A 26,120-nucleotide genomic window follows, 5' to 3' on the forward strand; every position below is an offset into this window, starting at 1 on the left:
ACACACACAGTGGCTCACCAGCAGTTAATCAGAACCGCCTAAACAACGAAACCCATTGGAAATTTATATATTGCATTTATAAGTTCTAAGTATTTATAAAACAGATGCAGATGTACATTATCAATTGTATTTACAGGGAGTGCAGAATTATTAGGCAAATGAGTATTTTGTCCACATCATCCTCTTCATGCATGTTGTCTTACTCCAAGCTGTATAGGCTCGAAAGCCTACTACCAATTAAGCATATTAGGTGATGTGCATCTCTGTAATGAGAAGGGGTGTGGTCTAATGAGATCAACACCCTATATCAGGTGTGCATAATTATTAGGCAACTTCCTTTCCTTTGGCAAAATGGGTCAAAAGAAGGACTTGACGGGCTCAGAAAAGTTAAAAATAGTGAGATATCTTGCAGAGGGATGCAGCAGTCTCAAAATTGCAAAGCTTCTGAAGCGTGATCATCGAACAATCAAGCGTTTCATTCAAAATAGTCAACAGGGTCACAAGAAGCGTGTGGAAAAACCAAGGCGCAAAATAACTGCCCATGAACTGAGAAAAGTCTAGCGTGCAGCTGCCAAGATGCCACTTGCCACCAGTTTGGCCATATTTCAGAGCTGCAACATCACTGGAGTGCCCAAAAGCACAAGGTGTGCAATACTCAGAGACATGGCCAAGGTAAGAAAGGCTGAAAGACGACCACCACTGAACAAGACACACAAGCTGAAACGTCAAGACTGGGCCAAGAAATATCTCAAGACTGGTTTTTCTAAGGTTTTATGGACTGATGAAATGAGAGTGAGTCTTGATGGGCCAGATGGATGGGCCCGTGGCTGGATTGGTAAAGGGCAGAGAGCTCCAGTCCGACTCAGACGCCAGCAAGGTGGAGGTGGAGTACTGGTTTGGGCTGGTATCATCCTTTTCGGGTTGAGGATGGAGTCAAGCTCAACTCCCAGTCCTACTGCCAGTTTCTGGAAGACACCTTCTTCAAGCAGTGGTACAGGAAGAAGTCTGCATCCTTCAAGAAAAACATGATTTTCATGCAGGACAATGCTCCATCACACGCGTCCAAGTACTCCACAGCGTGGCTGGCAAGAAAGGGTATAAAAGAAGAAAAACTAATGACATGGCCACCTTGTTCACCTGATCTGAACCCCATTGAGAACCTGTGGTCCATCATCAAATGTGAGATTTACAAGGAGGGAAAACAGTACACCTCTCTGAACAGTGTCTGGGAGGCTGTGGTTGCTGCTGCACACAATGTTGATGGTGAACAGATCAAAACACTGACAGGATCCATGGATGGCAGGCTTTTGAGTGTCCTTGCAAAGAAAGGTGGCTATATTGGTCGCCGATTTGTTTTTGTTTTGTTTTTGAATGTCAGAAATGTATATTTGTGAATGTGGAGATGTTATATTGGTTTCACTGGTAAAAAAAAATAATTGAAATGGGTATATATTTGTTTTTTGTTAAGTTGCCTAATAATTATGCACAGTAATAGTCACCTGCACACACAGATATCCCCCTAAAATAGCTAAAACTAAAAACTACTTCCAAAAACATTCAGCTTTGATATTAATGAGATTTTTGGGTTCATTGAGAACATGGTTGTTGTTCAATAATAAAATTATTCCTCAAAAATACAACTTGCCTAATAATTCTGCACTCCCTGTATAGTACTGTGCAAAACCCCTAGTTTCTTCACGTTTTGCTTCCATCGAGCCAGACTTTCATGTGATTTTTAAAGTGGTCTTGAACAATAGTTCTCTGGGCTTTTTCAAGGTCTTCTGAACCTTTTCTTTGGAAATTTTTTGGACTGCTTTTTTTATTCATATGTTCCGCTGTGCGTCCTTAAAGGTCAAGCACATAAGAAGCAACACCTGAAAGTCATGTCCTTAAGAATCAGAAAAAGAATCCAGCAAAGATCTCGCACAGAGATGCTTCTGCCCCCATTAGTTTGTCCATCAAATTAGACAAGAGCTGAACTGGTGATTGAAATTTTAGGTTCAAACCAGGAGAGAGTTATAGCAATGAGTGAGCAAGTGAGCAAATTAATGTATAAATGTAAATTTATTAGATTACTTCAATTAGTAAATTGCACTTTGCTGTTTTTTGACACTTTTAATCCTTAATGCCACATTTGGTTCTTTGTTTATCAGTCATGTTAACTCATGTTTGGAGCAGTACTTACGCGAGGCTGAATTCACACTGTTCTCTGTGAGGAGCACTGACTGGTCATCAGCAGATGAGCTGATGTCAGGGCCCAGAACATGTAGAGCATGCTCTTTAAGCTGTTTTAACCTTCAAACAGCTTAAACAGGTTCTGCATATCTGCAAGGTACTTTGCAAACTGCCTCCACCCTGGCACCTACATTCATATTATACCTGACTTGATATATCTGACTATCAGTGTCATATCTGTTGTCACTGATGCCTGCTGTCTTCTGTGATACTTCTTCCCACCAGTGGCTTTCCATGTATGTTAAACAGAAGATCATACGGCCTGATATCACTCACTGCAGATCAGAAAAATCTTTTGACTGTTGTGGTCCTGACTAAAGTACCTTCTATTAGGTGGTCTATCGGGTAAAGTTGGTCTCTAATACTTTTAGTGTCACTGGAGTCTTCACGTCATCAGATCTTTGTCTTCTCCATGCACCTTGGAAGTGGGTGCCAGAAAAAAAATGTTGCTAAAGTATGTTTTATGACATCATTGCTGTTTTAAAAGAATTGCAGTTTTTATTTTCCTCTTTTTTTCCATTGCAAACTAGGTTACTTTGCTATCCAAAGTTTGGACACGCTTGTCACTTCTAAATACGTGACCTGTCTAATTTAATGGGTTTTTTTTAATAGCAGAGAGAAATAAGATAAGCCTGGAAATAGGGCTGGGCCATATCATACCGTTCACGGTAATACCAGTATAATGTTGGGCAACGATAAGAAAATGAAATATCGCGATAGAATATGGGTAAGTGCCTTTGTTTTCATACTCACATAGCGGAAAAAGCATGGCGGCGACAGAGAATTAGAAGCGCGAAAGCGGATCGTTGAATGAAACTGATGAATTGGTTTGTAAAATGCTGCAACTTCAGTGGTGTGGAACTCGTTTAGCTTTCGTCCGTCAGATACACAACAAAGCACTATTTTTTGTAGAGCACGCTAGCGGGCTGTCGTTATTACCGCGTTTTTTTGGAAAATATGGAAAATACTAAAAATCAATCCTTTGATTTTTCTGAAAATTGACAGTGCCCCTTATGTATGAATTCTGGTTGTGTTTACTGACCTCGAAACAATTTTATGTGGTACACGGCACTCGAAAATCTGTCAAATGTTTCAGTACGACTTTGCTAAGCTACAAACCTGCATCGCTTGATGGAGCATTACGGCTATCGTAGACAGTAGCCTTGCGGAGTGATACGTACTGTCTCTGTATCTATGAAGCGTCTTGAGGCGACTTATGTTGTGATTTGGCACTATATAAATAAAATTGAATTGAATTGAACGTAATATTACCGTATTGTGTGTATAACCTCTTTTTAAGTTTTGTGGATGTTATACATGGTTATGGATATGTCGGACAATCAATTTCCACTGCAAATGCTTTTTGGTTAAACTGTCAGCAAGGAATTTGCATTTGCACTGTTAATTTTTTATATTATATAACTTTAATGCACATAAAAAAACAGCTGCTTGTTTAAGTGAAGATACATTGATGTTTTATTTGGTTTTTGTAGTTGCTGTTGTAAAGTATTTTGTCTAGTCAGTTATATCGTTATCGCAAATTTTCAAATGTGTATATCGTGATAAATATTTTTGGTCATATCGCCCTGCTCTACCTGGAAATATACTGATCTTGACTTATTTATATATTTATCTTTATTGCCTGTTTTACTATTTTAGGAGCTGCTCCATTATTAATTTTTTTTATATGTGAAATGATTTAATATTGTCTTATATGGTATTCCAATGTTTAATGCAATCAGGGTCATTTTTCTTATTCTTAGGATGAATTCTCTCTCACAGTGATCACTGGGTCATAACCCACACAAGCTAATACACACATATTTGAGCAAATTTCTGGTTTCATGTCAGCTTGTACGCTGGAGTAAACTCACATGTAGAGAAATGTGCATACTGTTGGAGGTTAACTGCAGCACTCTCTGACTAAATGCTGAAAAAAAATTTCCACCTACATAAGATTAAGTGACAGACAGATATTTTGACGTATATCTGTCTGTCTTCTCTGAATTCCAACTCAAATTCAGAGAAGCCGCTTGTAATTTTTTTTGTTTTTGTTTGATGAACTCACTCTGCCTGCTTTCATCTTTTTCTTCTTCAGTCTCAGGATGAATGTTCTCTCTGATTAAGGCTGCAGGGCAAAGCGCACGTTCAACCTGACAACTCAGTCTCCAGAAGTGCACATAAAGCTCCAACATCTTGTTTGAGTAGAATGTCAGCCATAAAAATGATCAACCTCTGATGTGTTCATGTGAAAGATCACCAGGAGGACGATAACAGCCCTGTAATACTCTGATGCTATTTTGCAGGAGAGATTTTTTCCATCATTAACTTGCATATTACCGACTTCCTGTACATATATGTTTAGGTTTTATAGCACTGCCACATTGTTCATTTTGCAGTAAGAGACAGCCTCAGTATGAATTATGAATGTAGCCATTTCTGTAGTCTAAGTGATTTGGAGCACTGAGCAGCAGTTATAGCTCAGTGCTGACGGCTGTGTAATGCAGACATGCAGGTGGTATATACAGTAGTGCTGCAAACAATGTGGCTCCTCTCTGGGGACTGTGGGTCCTTCACCCCACCGCTACAAGATTAAAACAATAGACAAACACCTCTGACAAGGCCCGACACATCCTACGTGACAAATTAGTGATGCAGGCGTGGGTACACAGGGTTATGTCAGTGTGAAAGTATAACATTAAGTTGACGACAGAAACATTGCACAACCCATCTCTCTCTGAATAATTCAATTGAGCTGCATTGCCTTTAATAACTGTTGCTGAGTGACTTTCCCCAAGGCCCAAACACCCACCTTCCTCCCAGTGTAATCTGTCCTCCCAGTACTCCCACTCCTGCCCTCCTTCACCCCTTTATCATACGGAATTTTTAAGAAAGATGACATTATAGGCGAACCTGTATTTTAGGTGAAGGTCTGCAGCTGCAGAACTAATTATTAAGAATTCATAATTTATCAATTCGTCATCCCAGCTGTGATGATGCCTCAAGGCAGTTAATATGAAGGTTTGAGCGATCACAAGAGTTTCTATTCATGAGTCGGGGGGGCCTGTGCTCTCGGTACGAAGGAAAGAAAGAGAAAATTTTAACCCGAGTTTAGAGTGAAGCATAGCATTCGTACTGAATGCTATGCTTGTTGATGAGTTTGACTTTCTATCAGCAGTGCTCACATGGAGGGGTTACTTTGTTCTTTACACTCATCATGTGCTTTCTGTAGAGATGTAATTATACAAACACAAATAGTTTTCTGTTACAGGCTTCAAGGGGATCCAAATTGGATTTCCTGATAGCTCTCAACCAGTATGGCTTTAAACTTATCAGATAAACATGAGTGAATATGCAGCTGACACAAAAAAGCAGAGGCTTATGTAGGCTTCAAACGGTCTCTTGGGATATTGTATGGTTTATTATGGTATTTGTGAGCTTATTGTTTCTGATTCTTCCTCCATGTGTAGTGTTGCAGAATGACCGAGACGTTCACATTTTCTCTGTTTCCTGATATGAGCGTTTTTTGGGTTTTTTTTTTTCTTCAGGTCCGGAATCTGACTCTAGCTTTCCAGGCAGCTGAGAGCATTGGCATCAAACCCTCCCTGGTGAGTTAAACCACACCAGACCTCACACAAACACAAACACACTTGGAAAACACAGAGCTTTTGATTAGACAAACTGGAAACAGACCACTTTGATTTGCTAAACTTTTAAGATATGAAACTTCAGAACAGAGATTGGCCCAGAAGTGTGTTCCAGTACTCTTCCTTGGAAATAATCTTTTCTTATATGGGGAAAACAAATCGTTATTGGCTCTTTTGCTCCACTGAAATATTTAGACTTTGTGAAAAAATTGCCCTTCAGTGTTTGCCAAGTTATAAACAAAGCTGCTCGTATTTATTTTAAGGAACACGGGACTATCAGCTTCTGGTAACAAAGCTAGTATAAATTGTTCAAAAACAGATACTTCAACATTTTTTTTTATTTATTTGTTTGTTTATTTTTTGGCCCTTAGGTCCCCAGTTTCAAACCTAAGGGCTAAACTATCTGGGACATACCTTGTCTCTCATCCTGTGACAGCTAGGTCAGGCTTCAGTAACCCCACGACATTAAGCTGGATAAGCAGTGAAGAAAACAAATAACTGGAATTTTGGCTTAGTTTGAGTTGGATACCAAAGTGTGTTTTGTTCTTTCAGCAGTAGAAGGATAGTGGCACAGTGGTTAGCACTCATATCTCACAGCAACAAACTTTGGGTGTTTTTTATGGGTCCACTGCGGAGGCCTGTTGCCTGAGAAGGTTGCGTGCATGGTCTACAAACAATGTTTAGAGGGGTGGTACGTGTCAAAAGAACTTCCACATGAAGGTTGCAGCCAAGGTTGTCTGCAGCTAGATGATGGATGTTAGTTGTTACCTGTCAGTGCTGTTAGTGTTGTGGTTGATTGGTACAGATAGACTGAACACTTTCAGTTATGAAACAAAGTGGTGACGTGAATGCCAAAATCATCAGTTTCCTGCTCTCTGCTGCCTGTCATTATATAGGAAATACTGAGTGGTTAGTCAAAGGAGTGATCACACACACATTTTAACAGCAAGTGTGTTGACCTATTTTTTAAGAACATTTTAGGCTTCTCTAAAAATTTGATATTAATAACAAGACAAGAAACGGTATAAGTTAAAACTAAGAAAGAAATCGTAGTTTGTATTTTTTGATTGAGAAATAATATGACTCATAAACTATTGCTTATCTTTCTCAGAATATTGACTACAATGATTTGACTAAATTTTTGTTGCTGCAGTAGTGTGGACAAAGTGTGTGGTATATCTTTGCTTACGTAGCCTTAACCGCACTAATGCCCACACAGTGGGTTTGCTTTTTCAGTTTAGTTCTTATTGTTTAAAACAACTTAGTTTTCAGTAGTAGTCCAAGGCACCCCAGCCATCCATCATGGCCCAAAGACATGCACGTCAGGTGGATTGGTGACTCTAAACTGGCCCTAGGTTTAGAGTCACCATCAGCTGTGAATGTGAGCGTGAATGGTTCCCTGTCTCTCTTAGGGAGCATTGACCTTTGACCTAAACTAACAGTGGCCATGAACACAACAGCCTGACTGCACCAGGACAACATAGCTCATTACTACAACCCCATTTCAAAAAATGCTGTAACACTGTGTAAAATCTAAATAAAATGATGTATCAAATTGCCCATCTGCCGGCCTCTATTTCCAGATGTTTACAGTCTGTTGCTGATAGAAGAGGAGATGATGTCAGTGAGAAACATGTCCCTATTTCATGTTTCACGTTTTTTGAAGTGTGTTGCTGCCCTCAACTTCAAAATTACCTTATTTTTTTCTTAGCGGTACATTTTCTCTATTTAAACTGTTGATATATTTTCTGTGTTCTATTGTGAATAAAATGTGTCTTTTACTACAAGAATTGTAATTGCCTTCTGTTTTTGTTTATATTTTAAACAGAATCCCAACTTTTTTGAAGTTGGGGGTTATATAAACTTCACCCCAATTCTGCCCTAACTGCCTAGTCTGAGCTTTAAATAACACAAAATTAGTATCATTCAGTCTCTTATGTCCTCCCTTCCTTAGCTCCTTCTCCATCTGAGAGTGGATTTATCAGACACTGATCCCGCCCCGCATCTGGACCTTTAACCTGCAGACACACTGTGATTGAAACTGCACAGAAACACTTTGTGTGTTTCGTGTTATTTCCTGCACCCACTGAAATGTTGCACTTTAAATTAGCTACCAGAGAAAAGGTACAACTTTCATGCTCACACCCAGTCTAAAGCAATGCCAGGCTGCACCACATGAAAAATGAAATCTCTTGGTATTATTTATTAAACTGAGATTTATCATATGTGAGTACTCCTTAAACTGGAGGAACGCCATTCCTGATATTTTTTTAAGCCCAGGCTAAACCAGTTCTATGTGCATTTTGTAAGAAACAAAAGTACAAGTAGTATACATATAAATCAATAACAAAGTGATCACCTTTAGGGTACTACAGGTCACCCAGGGTGGCCTTAACATCTGAATCAACATCTGAACTTCAAGACAAAGAGCTTTTTCACAACAGCCATTGTAATGGAAAATATAAGGTAAACACAGGTGTTAGTCACGATACACAGCCTTTTTTAATGCCCGTGTTTATCTAATATTTCATATCACTGTGGCTGCTGTGAAATAATGTCTATGCAGGCCAATGTTGGGCTTCTGTAGGAGTCCCTTTAGGATGTCTGCTTGGGACATTGTAAGAACAAGAACATTGCAAGGTGATTGATATCACTTGCTTTACCTGTGGTTTTAATCTTGTGGCTGACTGATGCAGACTGAACACTTTCAGTTATGAGACAAAGGAAGTACTGTGTGGGTAGCTGAGCCATTAATTGGGAGGTTTGTTTGAGGTATTAAAGTATTAAACTACTACTTTAATGAACATTTTTAACCTTGATTTCTCTGTAAGCTTGCAAATTATTAATTTGGGAAAAAACCTCCTTCGTCACTGTGTACGGGAATGTCAATACTTCTCACAAACTCGGCTAATCTTATTCATTGAGTTGGTTAGATAAACCTTAGGCCTTGCAAAATGGGGAAAAAAAAATCATAATCCCGTTTTGGCTAAGATGTTATGTCTAAAGTTTGTTTTCTGCAGCGGATGTGAGTGACGTCTTCTTCCCTATGCAGGCTTACCCACACGAAAGCACAGACGGAGGCAAAACAACAGCACTGTTTTAGAAATCGTCCTTACGAAATGATCAAAACCGATCAATTTTCGAAGAAGACGACTTCTCTCTGACTATATTTTGGGATAAATCAAATATTTTAGTTATGAGTGTTACTGCCACATGTAAAGACTAACTCATTCCATTGGTCATAGACCCAAGTTATTCCTAAACACACACACCCACACACACAGACACACACACACACAATCACTAAGGTGTGTACAGTTTGTGTGCTTTCGGGCTTTTTGCCATGTTTTTTCCTTCATGCGTATATGGTACTCTAAACACAAACGTCATCAGCTTTAAGTGTGTTGACACTAAAGAGTTTAATGCTAACCAGGTCAAGTTTCATTTCTTCCAGGACAAAAAATTAGTGGCTTTGCTGAAGTAATCAACTGAAGTTTGGCAGCCTGTGGGAATAAGCTTTACCAGAACTACTGAATTCTGATGTAAACACACACCAAGAGCTGGACCTCAGTAATGAAGTGAATTGGGCATAAATGGGGCACTGAGGCTAAAGTTCACATTACTTTGTCTAATCAGTCTCCATTACATGCTTGTGGTTCCAAGCTTGGATACAGAAAAGTTATTCCCATGTCTGTCAGTTGAAAACACTATAAACAAATAAATAGCTGCATCCTATCTGGTAGTCTCTGCTGATGTTTTTTTCAGTGTTAATTAATCCTTTATAAACAGCCCAGGAGGATATTTCTCATCCTGCCTTTAGGAGGCTGAGACATCACGAAGCTTCTCTGTATATCTGAGCTAAGGGGAGCGGCTCGATGTGGAGTCATGTGAAAGCCTCGTTCGCTGTTTGAGTCACCGGTGTCTCCAAGCAGCTGACTACTGACAGCTGCTCGGAGACTCATTACGCTGTAGATTTATATTTTGCGAACTGCCCTCAAAATGACCCAATTTTCCACCACGTCCATCTTCAGACTTCATTAACATTACTCGGGAAATGCATACAGTAACTCAATAATGAAGTCAAATATCCTCTACAGCCAACCTGATGAACGCGACTTAAACCAGTGTTCTCAGTTTTCTTTTTCTTTTTCAGTTTTCGCCGTCGCAAACAGAAAAAAATTAAACTAAACAACTTGTCACAGACACTCTGCTCTGTCTGCTCTGTCTCTCTTCAGATATCACACTTAAACACTAAAAGCTCCAAGATATGAGTTTTATAATAAAATGAGGATTGCTGCAATTCAATTCAGTTTTATTTACATATTGCCAAAAATACACCAAAAATAGTCACCTCGAGGGGCTTTATATTGTAAGGTAAAAACCCTACAATAATATAGGGGAAACCCCAACAATCATACCACCCCCTATGAGCAAGCGCTTGGTGACAGTGGGAAGGAAAAACTCCCTTTTAATAGGAAGAAACCTCCAACCAGAACCAGGCTTAGGGAGGGTCACCCATCTGCCACGACCAGTTGGGGAATTCAGGAGAGAGGATGAAAAACACATTGTGGAAGAGAGTCAGAGATTAATAATAACTAATGATTAAATGTAGAGTTGTGTATAAAACACATAGTGAGTGTAAAAGGTGAGTGAAGAAGAAACACTCATCGTGGGAAGTCCCACAGCAGCCGCGGCCTTTTGCAGCATTAGTAAGTAACTATATGCTTTATCAAAAAGAAAAAGTGTTTAAGTCTAATTTTAAAAGTAGAGAAGGTGCCTGTTTACTAAATTTAAACTGGGAGTTGGTTCTACACAACAGGGACTGAAGGCCCTGCCTCCCATTCTACTTTTAAATATCCTGTCCGTACTCTCACTGCAGCCTCTTGGATCAACTGAAGACTTTTCAGGAAGCACTTATATTTATGTGACATTTAGATTTCATAGAAATAATTACCACCCATTTAATACACTTTAATGCTGACATGTAGACAAATACAAACTTTTCTTATAAAAATTGTGTCTGCTTGGCCTGTTGGTAGCACTGTTGAAAATGAAACGTCATTCCTTAACTACACTCAACTTCCAAACTGCTGTTCATTCACACCTATCTCTGTCCCAAACAGGACATTAAGGAGTTGATGAAGACCGACAGGCCAGACTGGCAGAGCGTCATGCAGTACGTCTCCCAGATCTACAAGTACTTTGAGACCTGATGGGTATGTAGGAGGAGCTGGAGCCTGATGAAGGGTTTTTCTGTCCCATTTTGTGAGCCCTACAACCTCTTTTGAGACCGGGCTGATGATGCCACGTTACCCCTGCTCCTGCTCGACACTGGAGACGTGACCGAGGAATTCTGTTATTTAAAGCTGCCAAATCCACAGTCACTGCTCACGTGTTCAGACAGAGACTGGAGTCACTTTTCAGAGACTTTCAGCATCAACCAAGCATTTGATCCACAGACACACTGATTATGCTGAAAGACACTATTGAAGCTATGTAGCAGTTGACAACACAGTTTACAGAGACTTGACAAGTGATCCAATTTCTTTTCTTCCCTCTGTACAAAAATCAATGCGTCGTTAATGCTTGTTCATTTTTCAGATGCTGGCTGCCTCTCATCATTAGGTACAAGGTGTTTTTTGTTTTTTAGTAATACTGGCTGCCAGGAGACAACTGCCCAGTTTTAGAGAACTACAAAGTCTGCACTAAGTGGCTGTAGGGGTGGTGGCAGATCATGGCCTGTTATGTTTGGATATTTTTTTGCATTTGTTTTTGCTTTTTTCCATGCCCTGGCTTCTTTTCTTTTTATTCTCTAGTGTAAGCTTAGTGTTAAAAGCTACTTTGTTAGGGTTAGGAAAAATTGTAGTTTGGGTTCAGATGTTCTCCTTCAAAAACATAACATTGAAAAATGATGAGTATGGGGTAGTAGCTGTGTCTTTTTGACGCTATAACCGGGTGCATCGAGCCCTGTTGCCAAAGGGACACCTTGCATAACTGCAGGGCCGTGCAGAGAGGTTTAAAGGGGCGGGTGCTCAAAGTTAAAAAGGGGAACATTGAACCAGGCTGAATAACAACAACACACATTCATCAAGAATCTAATATGGGCAACAAGGCAAAGCAAACGTAGCCGATGTTTTACCTGATGGGTACAATGTTGCTGTTGAGGGGTTGCTGCTGCTCCTGCTGCTGATAGTGCTGGAAGGCAGGGCTGTGTTGATCTGAGACTGTAGACATTAAAAAGTCCATAGGAGAGATGGTAGCTGATTAAACAAGTGTCATGAGATAATAACAAAATGCAAAGATTGGTGACAGCACTTGGAACCATAAGGCAACAAAAACTGTTATAAATAATTTAGGCTCTGCCTGTAAATCACTCTTTGCTTCTCTTCTTCCTTCCATCCCATCATTTCATATATCACTCTCCACTTGCTGTCTATGTGAGAACAAGGCACAACTTGCTTTTGCAATAAACTATAATCTAATTATCCACACCTAACAACTCTTGCACTTAATCTATAATAAAATGATGACAGAAAAATGTTATAGCCCTGCCTTTAGTAGCCTCATACAGCTCCTACTGTTTCCTCCTCATGTCCTTACCAGGCATGTCTGGACAATGTTATATCATGAGTAATATATATATATATATATTTTTTTTTTTAAAAATCCGTCTAAATAAAACACACACATCCACGCACACACAGTGACATTTTAGACCTCCTTCAGAATACTGTATATACTATGGGCATCACGGTGCTGATCCAGAATCCTTGCATTATTTTTTATTACTAGAGCTACAATAATAAAGCAATGAGGAGGGGGAAGTAATAAATATGAAATAATGTATTTATGATGATTCCATTTGTTTCACTATCCACTCTGTGCAGGGCAAAGCTTATTACATTTTTAAACTGTAGAGATACAATAATCTTACTGCTGTAAAATCCAAATTTTGTCTTATTTAAAATATACATCTAATATAATCTGCTTCTTAATGTATGTTCTTTAAGATACAGCGTGAGTTTTTTAAAATTTTATAATAATGCATAATTATGTGGACATGCATATTAGATCGTTTTTTAGTGAAATATAAGCCCTCCAGAAAGGCAGGAAAAGCCCGGAAACTCACTTTAAAACGAAATATGTTCCCTAAAACGGTGGACAGAGCTACAGACCCATGACAGCCTTACCCAGTGAGCTAGCAGCTATGACCAGCAGTACTTGTGCAGTTAATAAAAGGACAGGTGTGTTCGTCGCGCTGTTGCACACACAGCACGCTCATTTGTTTCAGTTCGTCAGTTGCAACAAGACAGCTTACCAACGTGTACGTAATAAGCTAATACTCCTGGGTGCTATACACTACAGTGTGCGCTGTACACCTACTTACTGGTTTTGTTGCATCAGTCTGTATGGAAGAAATATAGTAAGTCTGTATCTCTGAGTTAATTTGTGTTTCTCTTACAGCTCCGGACCGCAAAAAAAATGCGCGTGCTCTTTGTGAGCTCGTTCCCAGCTCGTAACCAGCGCGTTCTGCCGTCAAGGGCGATCATTGGTTAAATGTGATCATGTGACTGATGCAAGCCAGATCCTTTTATTTTATCTAACTGTGATTAATAGTTAAATATTATTGTTGAGGGGCACTGACAGGACTCTGCACGCCCACACACATAAAAAATAAATAAATAAAAAAAATTTAAAAGTTGCCTCAACAAAAGGGCACTTTGGGCACTCATCAGGAAAGGGGCGGGTGCTCAAGCCCCCCCCCCCGTCTGCACGTGCCTGCTTAACTGTAACAAAGGTTTTGACGTTTGACAGAACGGGCCTATCCAACAGCCCTGCGACGTGAGAGCTCGTCTCTAACTCAGTGAAAAAGTAGATGATTTTTCCTTTCCTTTCTTACACTTATGCTACCTGCTAATTATCAGCGTTGTTTGTGTACCAACTGACCGTTAAAAAAAGTGCCAAATTTTCACAGCCAATGCTCTGCTCGTACGAGGACCATCTATGCATGATTTAAGTGTGACCTTTCTGCCTGGGTGCACAGCGTGACGTCTCCTTTCTGTCAACATACTGTTACTAGCAAACCCGTCTAAAACCAGCTTTTGGTAAACTGGCTGAAACGTCGCTCACGCCTTATTCCGAGTGTTTTTAAAGAGTTGGGCTTTTCTTTGAGCCAAGCTTTGTGGCGCATAAAGCATTTTCAACTGATAAGTTTCAGTTTTTCCTTACAGAATGGACAAACAATAGTTGTAATGAAGTAACACTTAAAGAGTTCCTGAATAGTTTTCTTAAAAAAAATGTTTTATGAATACAGATTGATCGCTATTTGCTTTGTGTACAGTATTAAGCACTGCCTGACTTGAACCATCATGCTGTGTCCTCCTTCGGTCTCTTAATGCTTTCCATTAAAATTCTCTGAACTATGGTTACTGCAGCTGTTTGCGCAACAGGTTTGTATCTGTATTCTGCATGCTGAAGTACAAAAGAGAGCTTCTAAGAGCTGAGGACTCAACACTTTCTCTCTGGTATACAGGCAAGCCTCTGTTTGCAGATGCCCTAATGTTTTAACAGGTCAAATTGTTATTTATTTGGCAGACATACATACTACAGAGCGAGAACGTGGACAGATACAGTATGCAGCAGTTTTCTATTCTTACATGTCTGATGATATTGCTTAATAAAGGAATTTCAAGATTTTTTTTAAATCATTGTCAAGTTCAAGTTCTTTTTTTTTTCAGTAAAGCCTCCGTTTTAGTGAACCAGCCTTCACCCTGTGTTTTAAATGCGCTCCAGTGACCGCTGTGTTGCTATAAATGTTTTAACTGCTTCCCCACTGCGCACATTAAAGTTTTGTGCCAGAGCCCACTTACATCAGGGTAAGTGGGAACTATCGGGACGCATTCCCTGCTTTCGACAACACGCCTTTTCTACGTTAAAATATTTCTGTGGGAGTCGTTTCCCATGAAGTATGGGGCTATTTAAATTTAACTGTCTGAATGCAGTAACTGATCGTTTTAACCCAGCTGTACATCCTTCCTCTAAGTAATATTTTCCCACAGCTGTCCCTGTGTGCATCCAAAAGGTAATCCTGACCTTAAGAGGATTACGCATGGATCAATAACAGACTCGACTCTGAAAGAGGGAAAACTTTACTTTGTCTGCACAGAAAGAAATCTCTCTCCTTTGCATATAAACTATGACTTCATCGCACGGGTTGACGTAAAGAAAATGAGCAACTCTAGTTCTGAGTTTGATTTCTGTGCCGTCCCCGAACGCACTGATTGGAAACAGATGCGCGCGCATGCCATGCACGTAGGCAACCAAAAGCTATTCTTCCGTTAAACGTAATGCACGTGCAGCCCATCACTGAATGCGATTTAATTGGCGCGTAATTACGCACGACGGATTCTCCCGTTTGATTCCACTTTCATAACTGTAACTGCACGCGAGTATGCGTGCGTTTGAAGCGTGTGCGTTTGAGGCGTGGCTTTCAGTGACACAGAGCCCCCCCCCCCCCCCACACACACACACACACACACCTCCTCCCTTCCCCTTTTTTCTTGCGTTTCTCACTCCTCTTGAAAACTACCATTGGGTCGGAAGTTGGGTGACACTCTGTCTGCGATACGAATCTACAGATGCCGCTTAAACGCTCTGCAGATCGCCCGATGTTGGTGTTATAAGAGCCAGAGACGATGAAAAGGTTCATTAAGGTGGGTAAAAATGTTAATTGTGTTGACTTTTTTAAAATGATTGCAACAGGCAGGAGGATAAGTTCCTGATGTGTGGAGAAAAAAGTAATCCTTTCTTTTCTACAGATGGCTGATTTTGCAGTTCGCACGTGTGGAATATTTTTGGATTACTTCAGAAAGACTTGTTTTCTCCCCTGGGACTAGAATCGGTGTTGTGGGTGACCGTCTCCTCTGCCAACAGCCTGCAGCTTTCAGTCCTTTCCCCCCCACACTTTGCTGAGATGATTACGTTCTTTTACATCGTGATTGAAGTAGTGATCGCTGTTCTTTCCGTTTTCGGCAACGTACTGGTGTGCTGGGCTGTTGCGATCAACACCACTCTGAAGAACGCCACCAACTATTTTCTGGTATCTCTGGCTGTGGCTGATATTCTCGTCGGGTGCCTCGCCATCCCCTTTGCCATAACCATCAGCATCGGCATACCCCTGGACTTTTATGGATGTCTCTTCCTTGCCTGTTTTGTCCTGGTGCTCACTCAGAGTTCCATCTTTAGTCTTCTGGCTATTGCAATTGATAGATATCTAGCCGTTAAAATCCCTCTCAGGTGAGTGTTCATTTTGTCTGTCAGATTAATCAAGAAAGAAAGAAAGTTAGTTTTACAGCTGGGATCCCTGCCTGAACAAATCAGTGTGAAGACACTGAAACATCAGACCAGAATAATGATTCATTAAGGCTTTATTTACTTTTAAGTTCTTCAGGCAGTATTTCCTAACGGGAATGGTACATGTGTTTAATGCGCCCTGGAAGTTTGATATTTTATTCACATACTTGCTTTCATTCTCCCATATCTTCATAAAAGAGCTGAAAGTAAGTGCCCTCAACTATGCCATGTAGAAAAAGAGAAGCAAAGATCAGTATCAGCTCCGTGACCTTGTGATTCAGTTTCTTGCTGAGCTCATTGCCCCGTGTAAGAATAGCTTGGTTAAAGCCTAAGTCTGGAATGATAATCAGATGGCTTTAACAAACACTTTGAACTGACCCTTTTCACCCTGGGTTACATAATCTTAAGGTTGTCGAGTCAATGCCACCTTTCTGCATGCGCTTGGTTTCAAATCTGCATCATCTGAGTGTTTGGTCCTGTTCCTTTAGCTGATCCCCAGCTGATGTTTCCATCTGAAACCCCGCAGCTCGTGAAAAATGCAAAGATAAGTCATGCAAATGTATGATGTGACACATCAGGCGAAGCTGTGAGATCAATACCTGCCAGAGTGTGTCACTTCTCCTGAACTTCATGGCAAGGCCTCTAAGCTCCACAGCGCAGCCCCTGAAAGTGCCTGCAGTCCACATGAGGAAAAACGTAGAGATGAGCTGCCAGCAGGGACAAGAGCGCTGCTGCCTGACATTTCTTCGAATAGGAAAAAAGCAACAAAAAAACCCCCAAACAAACAAGCTTTATTATCAGATGGGGATTGTCTCTGTGCTGGTGGTGGTGTTCTTAGCGTTTCACCTTGTTAGTGAGTTAGACAACAAGCAGTGTAGTGACTGTTGTGAGAAGTGGATGTTGTTTTTGCTGCAAGGCTGTGTGACTGAAATGTGCTGTCATTTCCATTATACTCAGATGCTGGCAAGAAAGGACAGTTTGACACTAGTCTGGGATGAAAGTTGTCTGCCACTAACCTTGTGAAACCCCCCTTCTGTGCTTCTATTTTCACCCTACAGATGGAAAATGACATTTATCATGTTTTACATCCTCATAGAGAAATAGGACTTTGACTGCCTTTGAACTTCCAGCAGCTCCATACGTTCCCTGTGAACAGTGCTCTCCATGACTTTCATAGATTGAGCTTGAACTGAAATGTACATACTGTACTTTTCATAATAAGATCAATGTGCGTTTGCCAAGCTCACATTGTCCATACACTTGTGTGTGTGAGTTTGGTCAGTCTGACAGCCCCTGAGGACGAAATTCTAACTCAGATAAAAGTGTTTTTGCAGATGTTTTTTTTTGGAAGTGAAAGGCCAGCAGCAGATGTTTTAAGCCCCACGAGATAACAGAGCTGCACACCCACTCAATGCCCGCCTCAAGCCCCCGGCTTCCCTGTTTGTCATTATAAGAAAAAGACCCTCTGGCTATTTTGTCCCTCTGTCCTGTAGGTTTCAAATGAAAACAAACAAACAAAAACAAAACAAAACTTTATGCACATCATTGAGCTCAAACTATGATCCCCACCCACGGCGGCAGGACAGCCCCCACTGTGGTCTGTGAATGCAAGCCCCCTCTCGCCTCGGGCTGCTGATTTTAAACTGATCATGTTTCATAAAGTTAATGGAGCGTTCCTTGTCTTGGTTCCAGCACATGTGTATGTTTACTGGGTGTGGTAAAGTGTTGGTGTTGTTGTAAATCCAGCTTTAGTTATGTTACAAATGATGAAAAATGCATGGCTGCATTAGGGGCTGAAGAACCAGGAAAGGCTCTTTTGATGGCTGGAGTTCAAACAGCTGATCCATATTTATGGATTGTACTCATGGAGAATGATGGGAAAACAGGGTGTAGATGGAAAAAATGCTTAAAGATGCAGGCATTCAAAGAGGGATGGAGCACTCTCTGAATTTAATGAAGGATGAGTTATGCACAACAAATGCAAGTGAGTCAGTGAGTCCCGAAATGGATCAACTGTAGAGTCTGGAGAAACCATCAACACTGGTTGAATTGCAGAAAGATTCTCAGACTATGGTTTGAAGAAGAGTGTGTCTCAGTCTGATTTAAGACTAATGTGGCATCTGTGGCTCATGTCAAACGATCAAAATCTGATGTTTATCTCACCACAAGAGCAACAGCACTTACGCACAAGGACCGATTAGTGCAACATGAACAACATTTGGTAAATACACATATTAGAGTTGGGTGATAAGCTGGATACCACGCTGGTGTCTGTGTGCTGAAACTGCAGCTGGGAGAAAGTGAAAGCGAACTGGCTCAGTCCCGAAGCAACAAAACCTGCCCGCCGGCACCTCTGAAGCAAACTAATTAACCTGCTAGATCTCATTTGTTTAATCTGTGTGAAACAGGGAAATACAACACGTGGCTCAAGCTGTACACTTAACTCACAGATATGAGTGTTGTCAGCTTATTCTCTAAGGGAATACCGTTAATTACCAAAATGTTCCCCTGCTCTTTTAGCAATGTTTCAATCTTCTTTTGGTGACTCACCAAATAGTATCTGCACTTTACCGTTTCATGGGTGTGAAATAAAGGCACCCCAACATAAAAGGTCATGTTTCAAAAAATAGACATGGAGGGAAGTATCGCTTTAGTTGTGAGTCAGCAAAGTGCAGGAAATACGGTGCTGAGTCAATCTTCCCAATGAAGCTTTACAGAGAGGTTACATCTGCGGGATAACGACTCAGCGATTATGTCTTTATTGGAGTGAAAACTCTTTACAGATTCAAATCTGTTTACCTTATCTGCTAATTATGTAATGGAGATGCTCTGTACACACCATTCGTCATGCAAATGCCGCACAGCCCTGTTTGCATGTATGGTGGCAATCTGACTGAAGTTTAAAAATCTCCTGTTTTCTGCTGTGAACAACCCACCTCTTAGATTGTTTTTGAAGCTGGGCTACAGACACAGCCATACATTTAGCTGGGTATTGTTAGTTTAGACTGTGTGTGTATGTGTAGGTTTGTGTAGTCTGGTATAGGCCAGTGGCCCCAGGGCGGAAGCACATTGACAGGGATGAGAGGAGAGATGTATGGAAAATGGGCCGGGGAGTGTGTGTGTGTGTGGGCGGGGGGGAGCACAACACAGATAGATGCCACCATGCTGTCGTCATGCCAAAGCTAATCCGTTCAGCCAGTCGCTGCTTCCACACAGAGAAAGAGAGAGTGGGAAGTGATGTCCAGGAGATGGACCCTCTGGGAAATGGACCCTGTCCTGCCTGCTGTACTTTGCGATTAACACTCGGAGGGAGCAGCGGATGGAGAGGAACATGGGAGAGTGGCGGTGGAAGTGAGAGTAGGAGTACAGGTCATCGTGCGCTCTGAAGCTTCCTCTCCTCCCTCTTTGGCCAGAATGCTGTATTATTCATGGACCTCAGGGCACCCGCTCATCACTCTGCAGGGAGTCCAGGATGCAGACAGCGCTGCCGCACCATTGATGAATAACTGATTGTTCAGACTGGAGCCCGAGCGTTAGTGAGGCTGCTGTAGGTTCAGAAAGAAAAACAAATCTGTTCACAGTATGCTACGAAATAAATAGGGCAACTGTCAATTAACTTTCTAGCACCAAACTTTTTAGCAGTGGTGAAGAAAAGGCCACACCATTGTCTGCCCAGCTACATGTGCAGGAGAGAGTTCTGAGGCTTGTGGGAATATCAGCTGACCATTAGCCAACCAGTAGTTGTAGATTACTACGAAGTATTACAACACAGGACTTCTTTTTCCTCCAAACACCCACTGTTAGGTAGACTGAACTAGTGATTAAGAAAGTGTGCTGTTACATTAACATGACTTTAATTTTACTAGCAAACTCCCTAAGGGAAGCCGCATGTATTGCAAGCTGAGCATACTTCCTCATCATGTCTATCTTTACAGCCTGTGGTCGGATTGCACCGCTGTTATTTTTACAGTGGTTCGGAAGTCTTGAATCACCCTTTATTTCTTTACATTTTGGAGGGGAAATGGTTACAGGGATTTACCAAAACGTGCAAACCTACACGAAAATACAGAATAAATGTCAAAAACAGAGTTTGTACAATTCCAACAAGCCTGAAAGTCAATATTTGATATGATCAGCTTTATCCTTTAACACAGCCTGAACTCTTAGCTCCACCCTGTCAAGATGACTTCACACTGCTTCAATAACATTGAGGTCCGGGCTCTGGGGAGCCCAATCCATAACTGATGGTGCTCGTCTGTGTGTTTTTCCACTGCCCACAACGGAGAGAGCTTCACTTTTTAGCTGATAACTCTTTGGGAATCACCTTGTTGGTGCAAAAATACTATTTTATGCAAGCCAAATACTTGAAAAAGAAATTGGAACAAATGATTTTTGCGACAGGTTAAATTGTAAATGGCCTGTATTTATATAGCGCTTTACCAGTCCCTAAGGACCCAAAAGCGCTTTACATATCCAGTCATCCACCCATTCACACACTGGTGATGGCAAGCTACATTGTTGTTAGTGACAAAGTGCCTGAAGGCACAATTTATAATTGCCTCCTTACTAAGTGCCTTTAGTAAGGAGTAAATACCTTTTTTATTCTTCTTAAAGGTCAATGTTGAGCATCTTAACAAACAAAAACAACTAAATAAACATTCCTCAGGACTCAACTGAAAATGAGTGAAAAAGCTGCCAATGTCCAAAGGAAAACTTCTCTGTTGCTCAAAACCACTTGAAAAAAGTTTGCTTGGAACCAAATATTTAAATAATTGAGGGGTGGTTCAGGATTTTTGCACAGTACTCTGAATCCCATAAAGAGACCAGGGTGATCATGGAAGACACATAATTAAGTCCACAATTTGTAAAGGCTTGCTTTACATAGCCAGTGGGCCATGCAAAGAGTGGTGAGAAACAAAAAACACATAAAGCATGCTAGTGACCGTTTTTGCCACGACGTACCAGAATATCAGCTTCAGTGCTCTCTGGAAACAGTTCTCTGGACGTTTACTGGAGGGATGAATGCAGTTTCTCCAAAAGATAAGCCCTCCTTTGGTGCTCGGATGGTGGTGGTGAAGGAGAGTGCTGTCTCATGTGTAGTCCTAAATGTCCTACAGGCATTTAATTCCCATAAAATGTAATGACTGTGAAGACCCCAGTGTATGAGTCACATCAGACCATGCAGTGACCACCCCCCCCCCATGCCCTATGGATACAACAGACCACTCCCATCAGGGTAGAAATGTTGCATCACAGGGTAAAGGTGATTACTCAGAATAACTTCATATTGATTTGCAGTGACCCTAACCCTCTGAAGGGACTAGCAGACCTAAACCACACCCCCACAGTAAAGTGAAGACAAAAGATCCTCTCACCATACAGACAGGGATGCATCGTTTCGATCTAAAATATCCCTCCGCTGTGGATTTTGCTTCTCTCCTGCCCATTTTGGCCTTGAAAAGATCTCTTTTTAAAGCACTGGACTATTGTTGAGCTGCAGTTAAGTACTAAGACTTTGACTCTGTAACTGTCTGTTGATGATGACCTCCTGAACTGGCAAATGTGAAAGCTCATATCTGCTTCAGATGACCTGTGAGAACAATGTGAGTGATGGGGCCAGACACTAGGTGAACGTGTCCCCCCTGAAACAACACGACCATTTCCTCAATTTGTCTCCCTCACTGGCTATTTGTGGCCCTTTGTTAGTGCGTGTTAGCATCTGCACGGACCTTCCTTTCACCATTGGCTGCTTACAGTGTGTCTGGTTGGTTCAGGCATCCAGGATGTGAGAGCCTAATGGGATGCGAGGACAGTGAAAAGCAGAGCAGAAAAGGTGGCGGTCAGCTCAGGAGGCCGCAAACATCACTGTGTTCAGGAAATGGGACAGAAAAAAAATGGAGAATGAAGAAAACTGGGAACTTTGCAGGGGATTAACACCTGAACCATGTTCAGTAGTTTATTTGGAGTGTATAAGCTGAATGAAGCGTAAGTGAAATTGCAGCTAGGGTGTAGTTGCCATTTGTCAGGCATCTTGTGTGCACACTACTCAGACAGAACCCTCAATTACATCAGTGAGAGCACTCCTGAAGCAGACTACTTCCTGTTGTGCCTCACATGTGAGAAAGGACAACTTTAAGCAGCTTCCCGGACCAATTTTCCCCACACTGTCCACAGACAGTCCATGTGCGGCAACAGCATGGTTAACAGATCATTTCTCACATGCACAATTTGATTTATCAATAATATATATCAGTAATGGCTTACTAATATAAAGTTAATGTTTATTTTTAAAAAGGGCTTATTAGTCATTGACTAATGATTAGCTCATTATTAGCTAATGGCTTAAGAATGACCTTTAAGTTCTCATTATCATACAGCGCGTTGCAGAAAAAAAGTCACATTTTAAGTTATGATATATTGTGGTCATGTACTGCGCAGCAGGCGAGGTCACATGGATTTTCTGTGACACCCCCACCTGTGTTTTTGTGTGTGTGTGAGTGGAAGGGGGGTTGTCAGTATGTGTGTGAGTCATTACCACACACTCGCTTGAATCACTTTGAGGAAACAGCAAATTGTGCTTCAAGCGCATCTCACATGATGGGGACAAAAACGGGACGACGGGAGTGACTCAACCGTGCGTTTGTGATGCACAGCCTCACACACATGCAGTTATTCATTTCATATCCACAAGCCACGAAGACGGTTGTATGAGAAACACACATTATCTTGTTGTCAGCTCAAGACTGATTTAAATAATAATAAAATCGGCACCATTTCAAACGTCTGTCACTTTAGTGGTCTGCTGGTGCAGCCTGTGAAACAGCATCCGAGCGCAAACACGTGAACAGGCTTAAGTTTAGTTTCGGTTTTGTACTCGTGGAATTAATTTAAGCACAGCTGTGTGTGAGAAACACTCAGAGATAGCAGCAGACTCAATGCTTTCACTCTGAAGCCAACAATGTGCTCCTGATCAACGCGCACCGCCGCAGTTACGCTGCGCTTCTGTACAACACCGAGAGGATATGGAAAGGCTCTGACTGTTTATCTTTTTTTGTCTTGTTTACAGTGGTGTCATTTTAGAGTAGAATCTGAGCTGTGGTTTCCACTAGTCACACACCATCACTGCAAATTCAAACAAGATGACAGGATGTACTGGGATTAGAAAGGTCCTCATCAGGATGTACAAAATCAATAAAAAACAAACAAAGATGCATTTATGTATCTTTGAATCACTTTCACTGCTGTATATAAAGTAATGCAAGTGGTCTCAAATTAAATTGTAATGCATCTGTTGTAATAATAATCTACTACTACAGAATAAATACCAAGTTGGAGACCATTCTACTGCATTGATGAGTTCTTGTAGGGAATTGATTTTGAATTGGTTTTAACAACCACTAATCATCACTAAACCAAACATCTGTGCGCGCACACACACACACGTGTATATATATAAATAAATACATTTTGGAGCTTTATACAAAACCAACGCTGAAAACCAGTAAAGCTTAAGTTGGTTTTCTTTTACATTTTTGCTTATATGCATATTTAAACCTTTTATTTTGTTGGTGTGGTTGTACATTGCGGATTTCCACTGCAAGTAAGACAAAAGTTTACTATTCTCTACCAGTTTTTCCCCTTTGTTGTGTCCCAATTCTTCTTGGGGGATGCATAATTTTAAGTCTTCTTAAATAAACAACACCAACAATAAACAGCTAGGTTGTTAATATTGTTAAGAACACTATATATGAGGTGTGTGTTTGTGCAGGTAATCCCTGTGACCGAAAAGCTCTTACTTCAGATTGCTCTAAGCCAGGGGTGCCCAATCCCGGTCCTCGAGAGCTACCGTCCTGCAGCTTTTAGATGCATCCTTGTTCCCACACACCCGAATCAAATGAATGGCTTGTTATCAGGACTTTGCCAAACATGATGGCATGCTGAAGAGGTAATCAAACCATTTGATTCAGCTGTGTTGGAGTAGGGATGCATCTAAAAGCTGCAGGATAGTAGCTCTCGAGGACTGGGATTGGGCAGCCCTGCTCTAAGCACTTGACTTCTATGTCAGTAAGACTGTATATTGCGAATACAGTCGCCTTAAATAACCAGCTCTGGTGGTGAGCATCTACCAATCCTCAGCTGGCAAGTGAAGGGATCCAGCTGTGGATGAACTGTGGGGTTGTAATAAGATAAATACAGATTGTTTTTAACTGTGAATCACACACAGCTGCAGTAAAAGAATAATAATGTCCCTTTAAGTGTGATATTTGTGCAAAACCTCAGTCAGTAATCTCTGCTGTGTTTTGTCCAGGTACAAGGAGCTGATGACGGGTAAAACTGCCAGAGAGATCATTGCTATTTTATGGATTCTCTCCTTTATTATTGGCCTCATCCCATTCTTTGGATGGAACTTGAAGTCTAAGAAATGTGGTAACAACAGCTCTGACACAAGCAGCACTATGAACGCTAGCATCACAGCAGCGCCGAGTGCCACGGGGGACTTGCCACGGAGCTGCAAGCTCACGTGCTTGTTTGAGAGCGTGGTAGACATGCATTACATGGTGTACTTTAATTTCTTTGTCTGCGTGCTGCTGCCACTGCTCATCATGCTGGGCATCTACCTGAAGATATTCAACGTGGCCAGGAAGCAACTGAGGCAGATCGAGCTGAAATGCGTGGGCAACGGCGACAGCCAAAATCACGGGTTGCTGCAGAAGGAAATCCGAGCTGCCAAATCCCTCTCCATCATCGTGGGACTGTTTGCCATTTGCTGGCTGCCTGTCCACATCCTCAACTGTGTCACGCTGTTTTACCAGAAGCTACAGCTGGAGGTCGTCATGTACGTGGCCATCATTCTGTCTCACGCCAACTCTGCAGTAAACCCCATCATCTATGCTTACCGAATCAGGGACTTCAGGGTCACATTCCGCAAGATCCTGAGCCCCTTTACATGCAAAAAGGAGAAGTCCCTCAGCTCCAATGGCAGCAAACGCAACAAAGACCAAATCAACATGACCATCGACCCTCTGCTATAGGGAACCGTACAGGAGTATTATCTGTGTCAATTGTTGTTTTAGTCTTGACTTTCCCAGTTTTCTAATGTTTACAGAACAATGGTATGATATGTAAAGATGTCAAACGCGCCTTGAATGTGGACATTTAATTATGAACAGTGCAAAGTATCAGGGGCCAAGCAATGATATGTTTCATAGCAAGTCTTACAAATCTTTTCTATTGTGAAGGATATATACACACACACACACACACACACACACACACACACACACACACACACACACACACACACACACACACACACACACACACACACAGGGGTGCACACAAGTGGTCCACAGGTGCGCATTCGCTGTCAAAATAGAAGATGCGCACCAAATAAGAAATTGGAACGCGTGTTTGCATCCATATAAAAGGCACTGTGTTTGTCCGCTACAGTGGGATTTTTTATTTTTATTCATATATATATATATATATATATATATATATATATAAATAAATAAAAAAAATTTTATTTATATATATATATAATATATATATATATATATATATATATATATATGGACATTATTAACATGTCCATATATAAAGCTAACTGGATTTGTTGGACTGTGAATGGGATCCAAACTAAGAAAAATTACTGCTTATCATCTTTATGTTGGATTATCATTTTGAATCCAACATAATGTTACAACTGCAAACACTCCTCTTTACTGCCATTATATTTTATATTGTCAACATTCAGTGCCACTGTTTATTAACTTATTTATTACAAAAATATATATCTTTGAGAATGTAAAGTTCAAAAAACAAACAAACTTGTGTGGCTACATCTGTACTTGTGGACCTAAAAGGTACAGTATGTCCGTGGTT

The 26,120-nt window shown here is 41.0% G+C and overlaps 3 protein-coding genes across 3 annotated transcripts in view; 2 read left to right on the forward strand and 1 right to left on the reverse strand.

The window, feature by feature from the left end:
* specc1 (sperm antigen with calponin homology and coiled-coil domains 1) overlaps positions 1 to 11,110 on the forward strand; it is a 51,519-nt gene extending 40,409 nt beyond the window's left edge. Inside the window, exons 12-13 of the mRNA XM_082548073.1 lie at positions 5,784 to 5,843; positions 11,006 to 11,110. Coding sequence (XP_082404199.1) covers positions 5,784 to 5,843; positions 11,006 to 11,095 — 150 coding nt within the window. The 3' untranslated portion in view covers positions 11,096 to 11,110. The remainder of the gene's footprint in view (positions 1 to 5,783; positions 5,844 to 11,005) is intronic.
* The window catches only part of timm22 (translocase of inner mitochondrial membrane 22 homolog (yeast)), an 83,671-nt gene extending 70,124 nt beyond the window's left edge, over positions 1 to 13,547 (reverse strand). Inside the window, exons 1-2 of the mRNA XM_082548075.1 lie at positions 13,270 to 13,547; positions 12,022 to 12,106 (exon numbers count right to left, since the gene is read on the reverse strand). Of these exons, the coding sequence (XP_082404201.1) occupies positions 12,022 to 12,106; positions 13,270 to 13,283 (99 nt within the window). The 5' untranslated portion in view covers positions 13,284 to 13,547. The remainder of the gene's footprint in view (positions 1 to 12,021; positions 12,107 to 13,269) is intronic.
* Positions 13,548 to 15,455: 1,908 nt separating this feature from the next.
* adora2b (adenosine A2b receptor) lies at positions 15,456 to 25,685 on the forward strand. The gene is made up of 3 exons (XM_082548577.1): positions 15,456 to 15,595; positions 15,701 to 16,178; positions 24,544 to 25,685. Exons 2-3 carry the CDS (start codon positions 15,856 to 15,858, stop codon positions 25,265 to 25,267), a joined length of 1,047 nt encoding a protein of 348 aa, XP_082404703.1. The 5' UTR covers positions 15,456 to 15,595; positions 15,701 to 15,855; the 3' UTR covers positions 25,268 to 25,685.
* Positions 25,686 to 26,120: the final 435 nt, after the last annotated feature.

The sequence above is a fragment of the Aulonocara stuartgranti genome (genome assembly GCF_965226115.1).
Source record: "Aulonocara stuartgranti genome assembly, chromosome: 10".
Taxonomy (NCBI): domain Eukaryota; kingdom Metazoa; phylum Chordata; class Actinopteri; order Cichliformes; family Cichlidae; genus Aulonocara; species Aulonocara stuartgranti.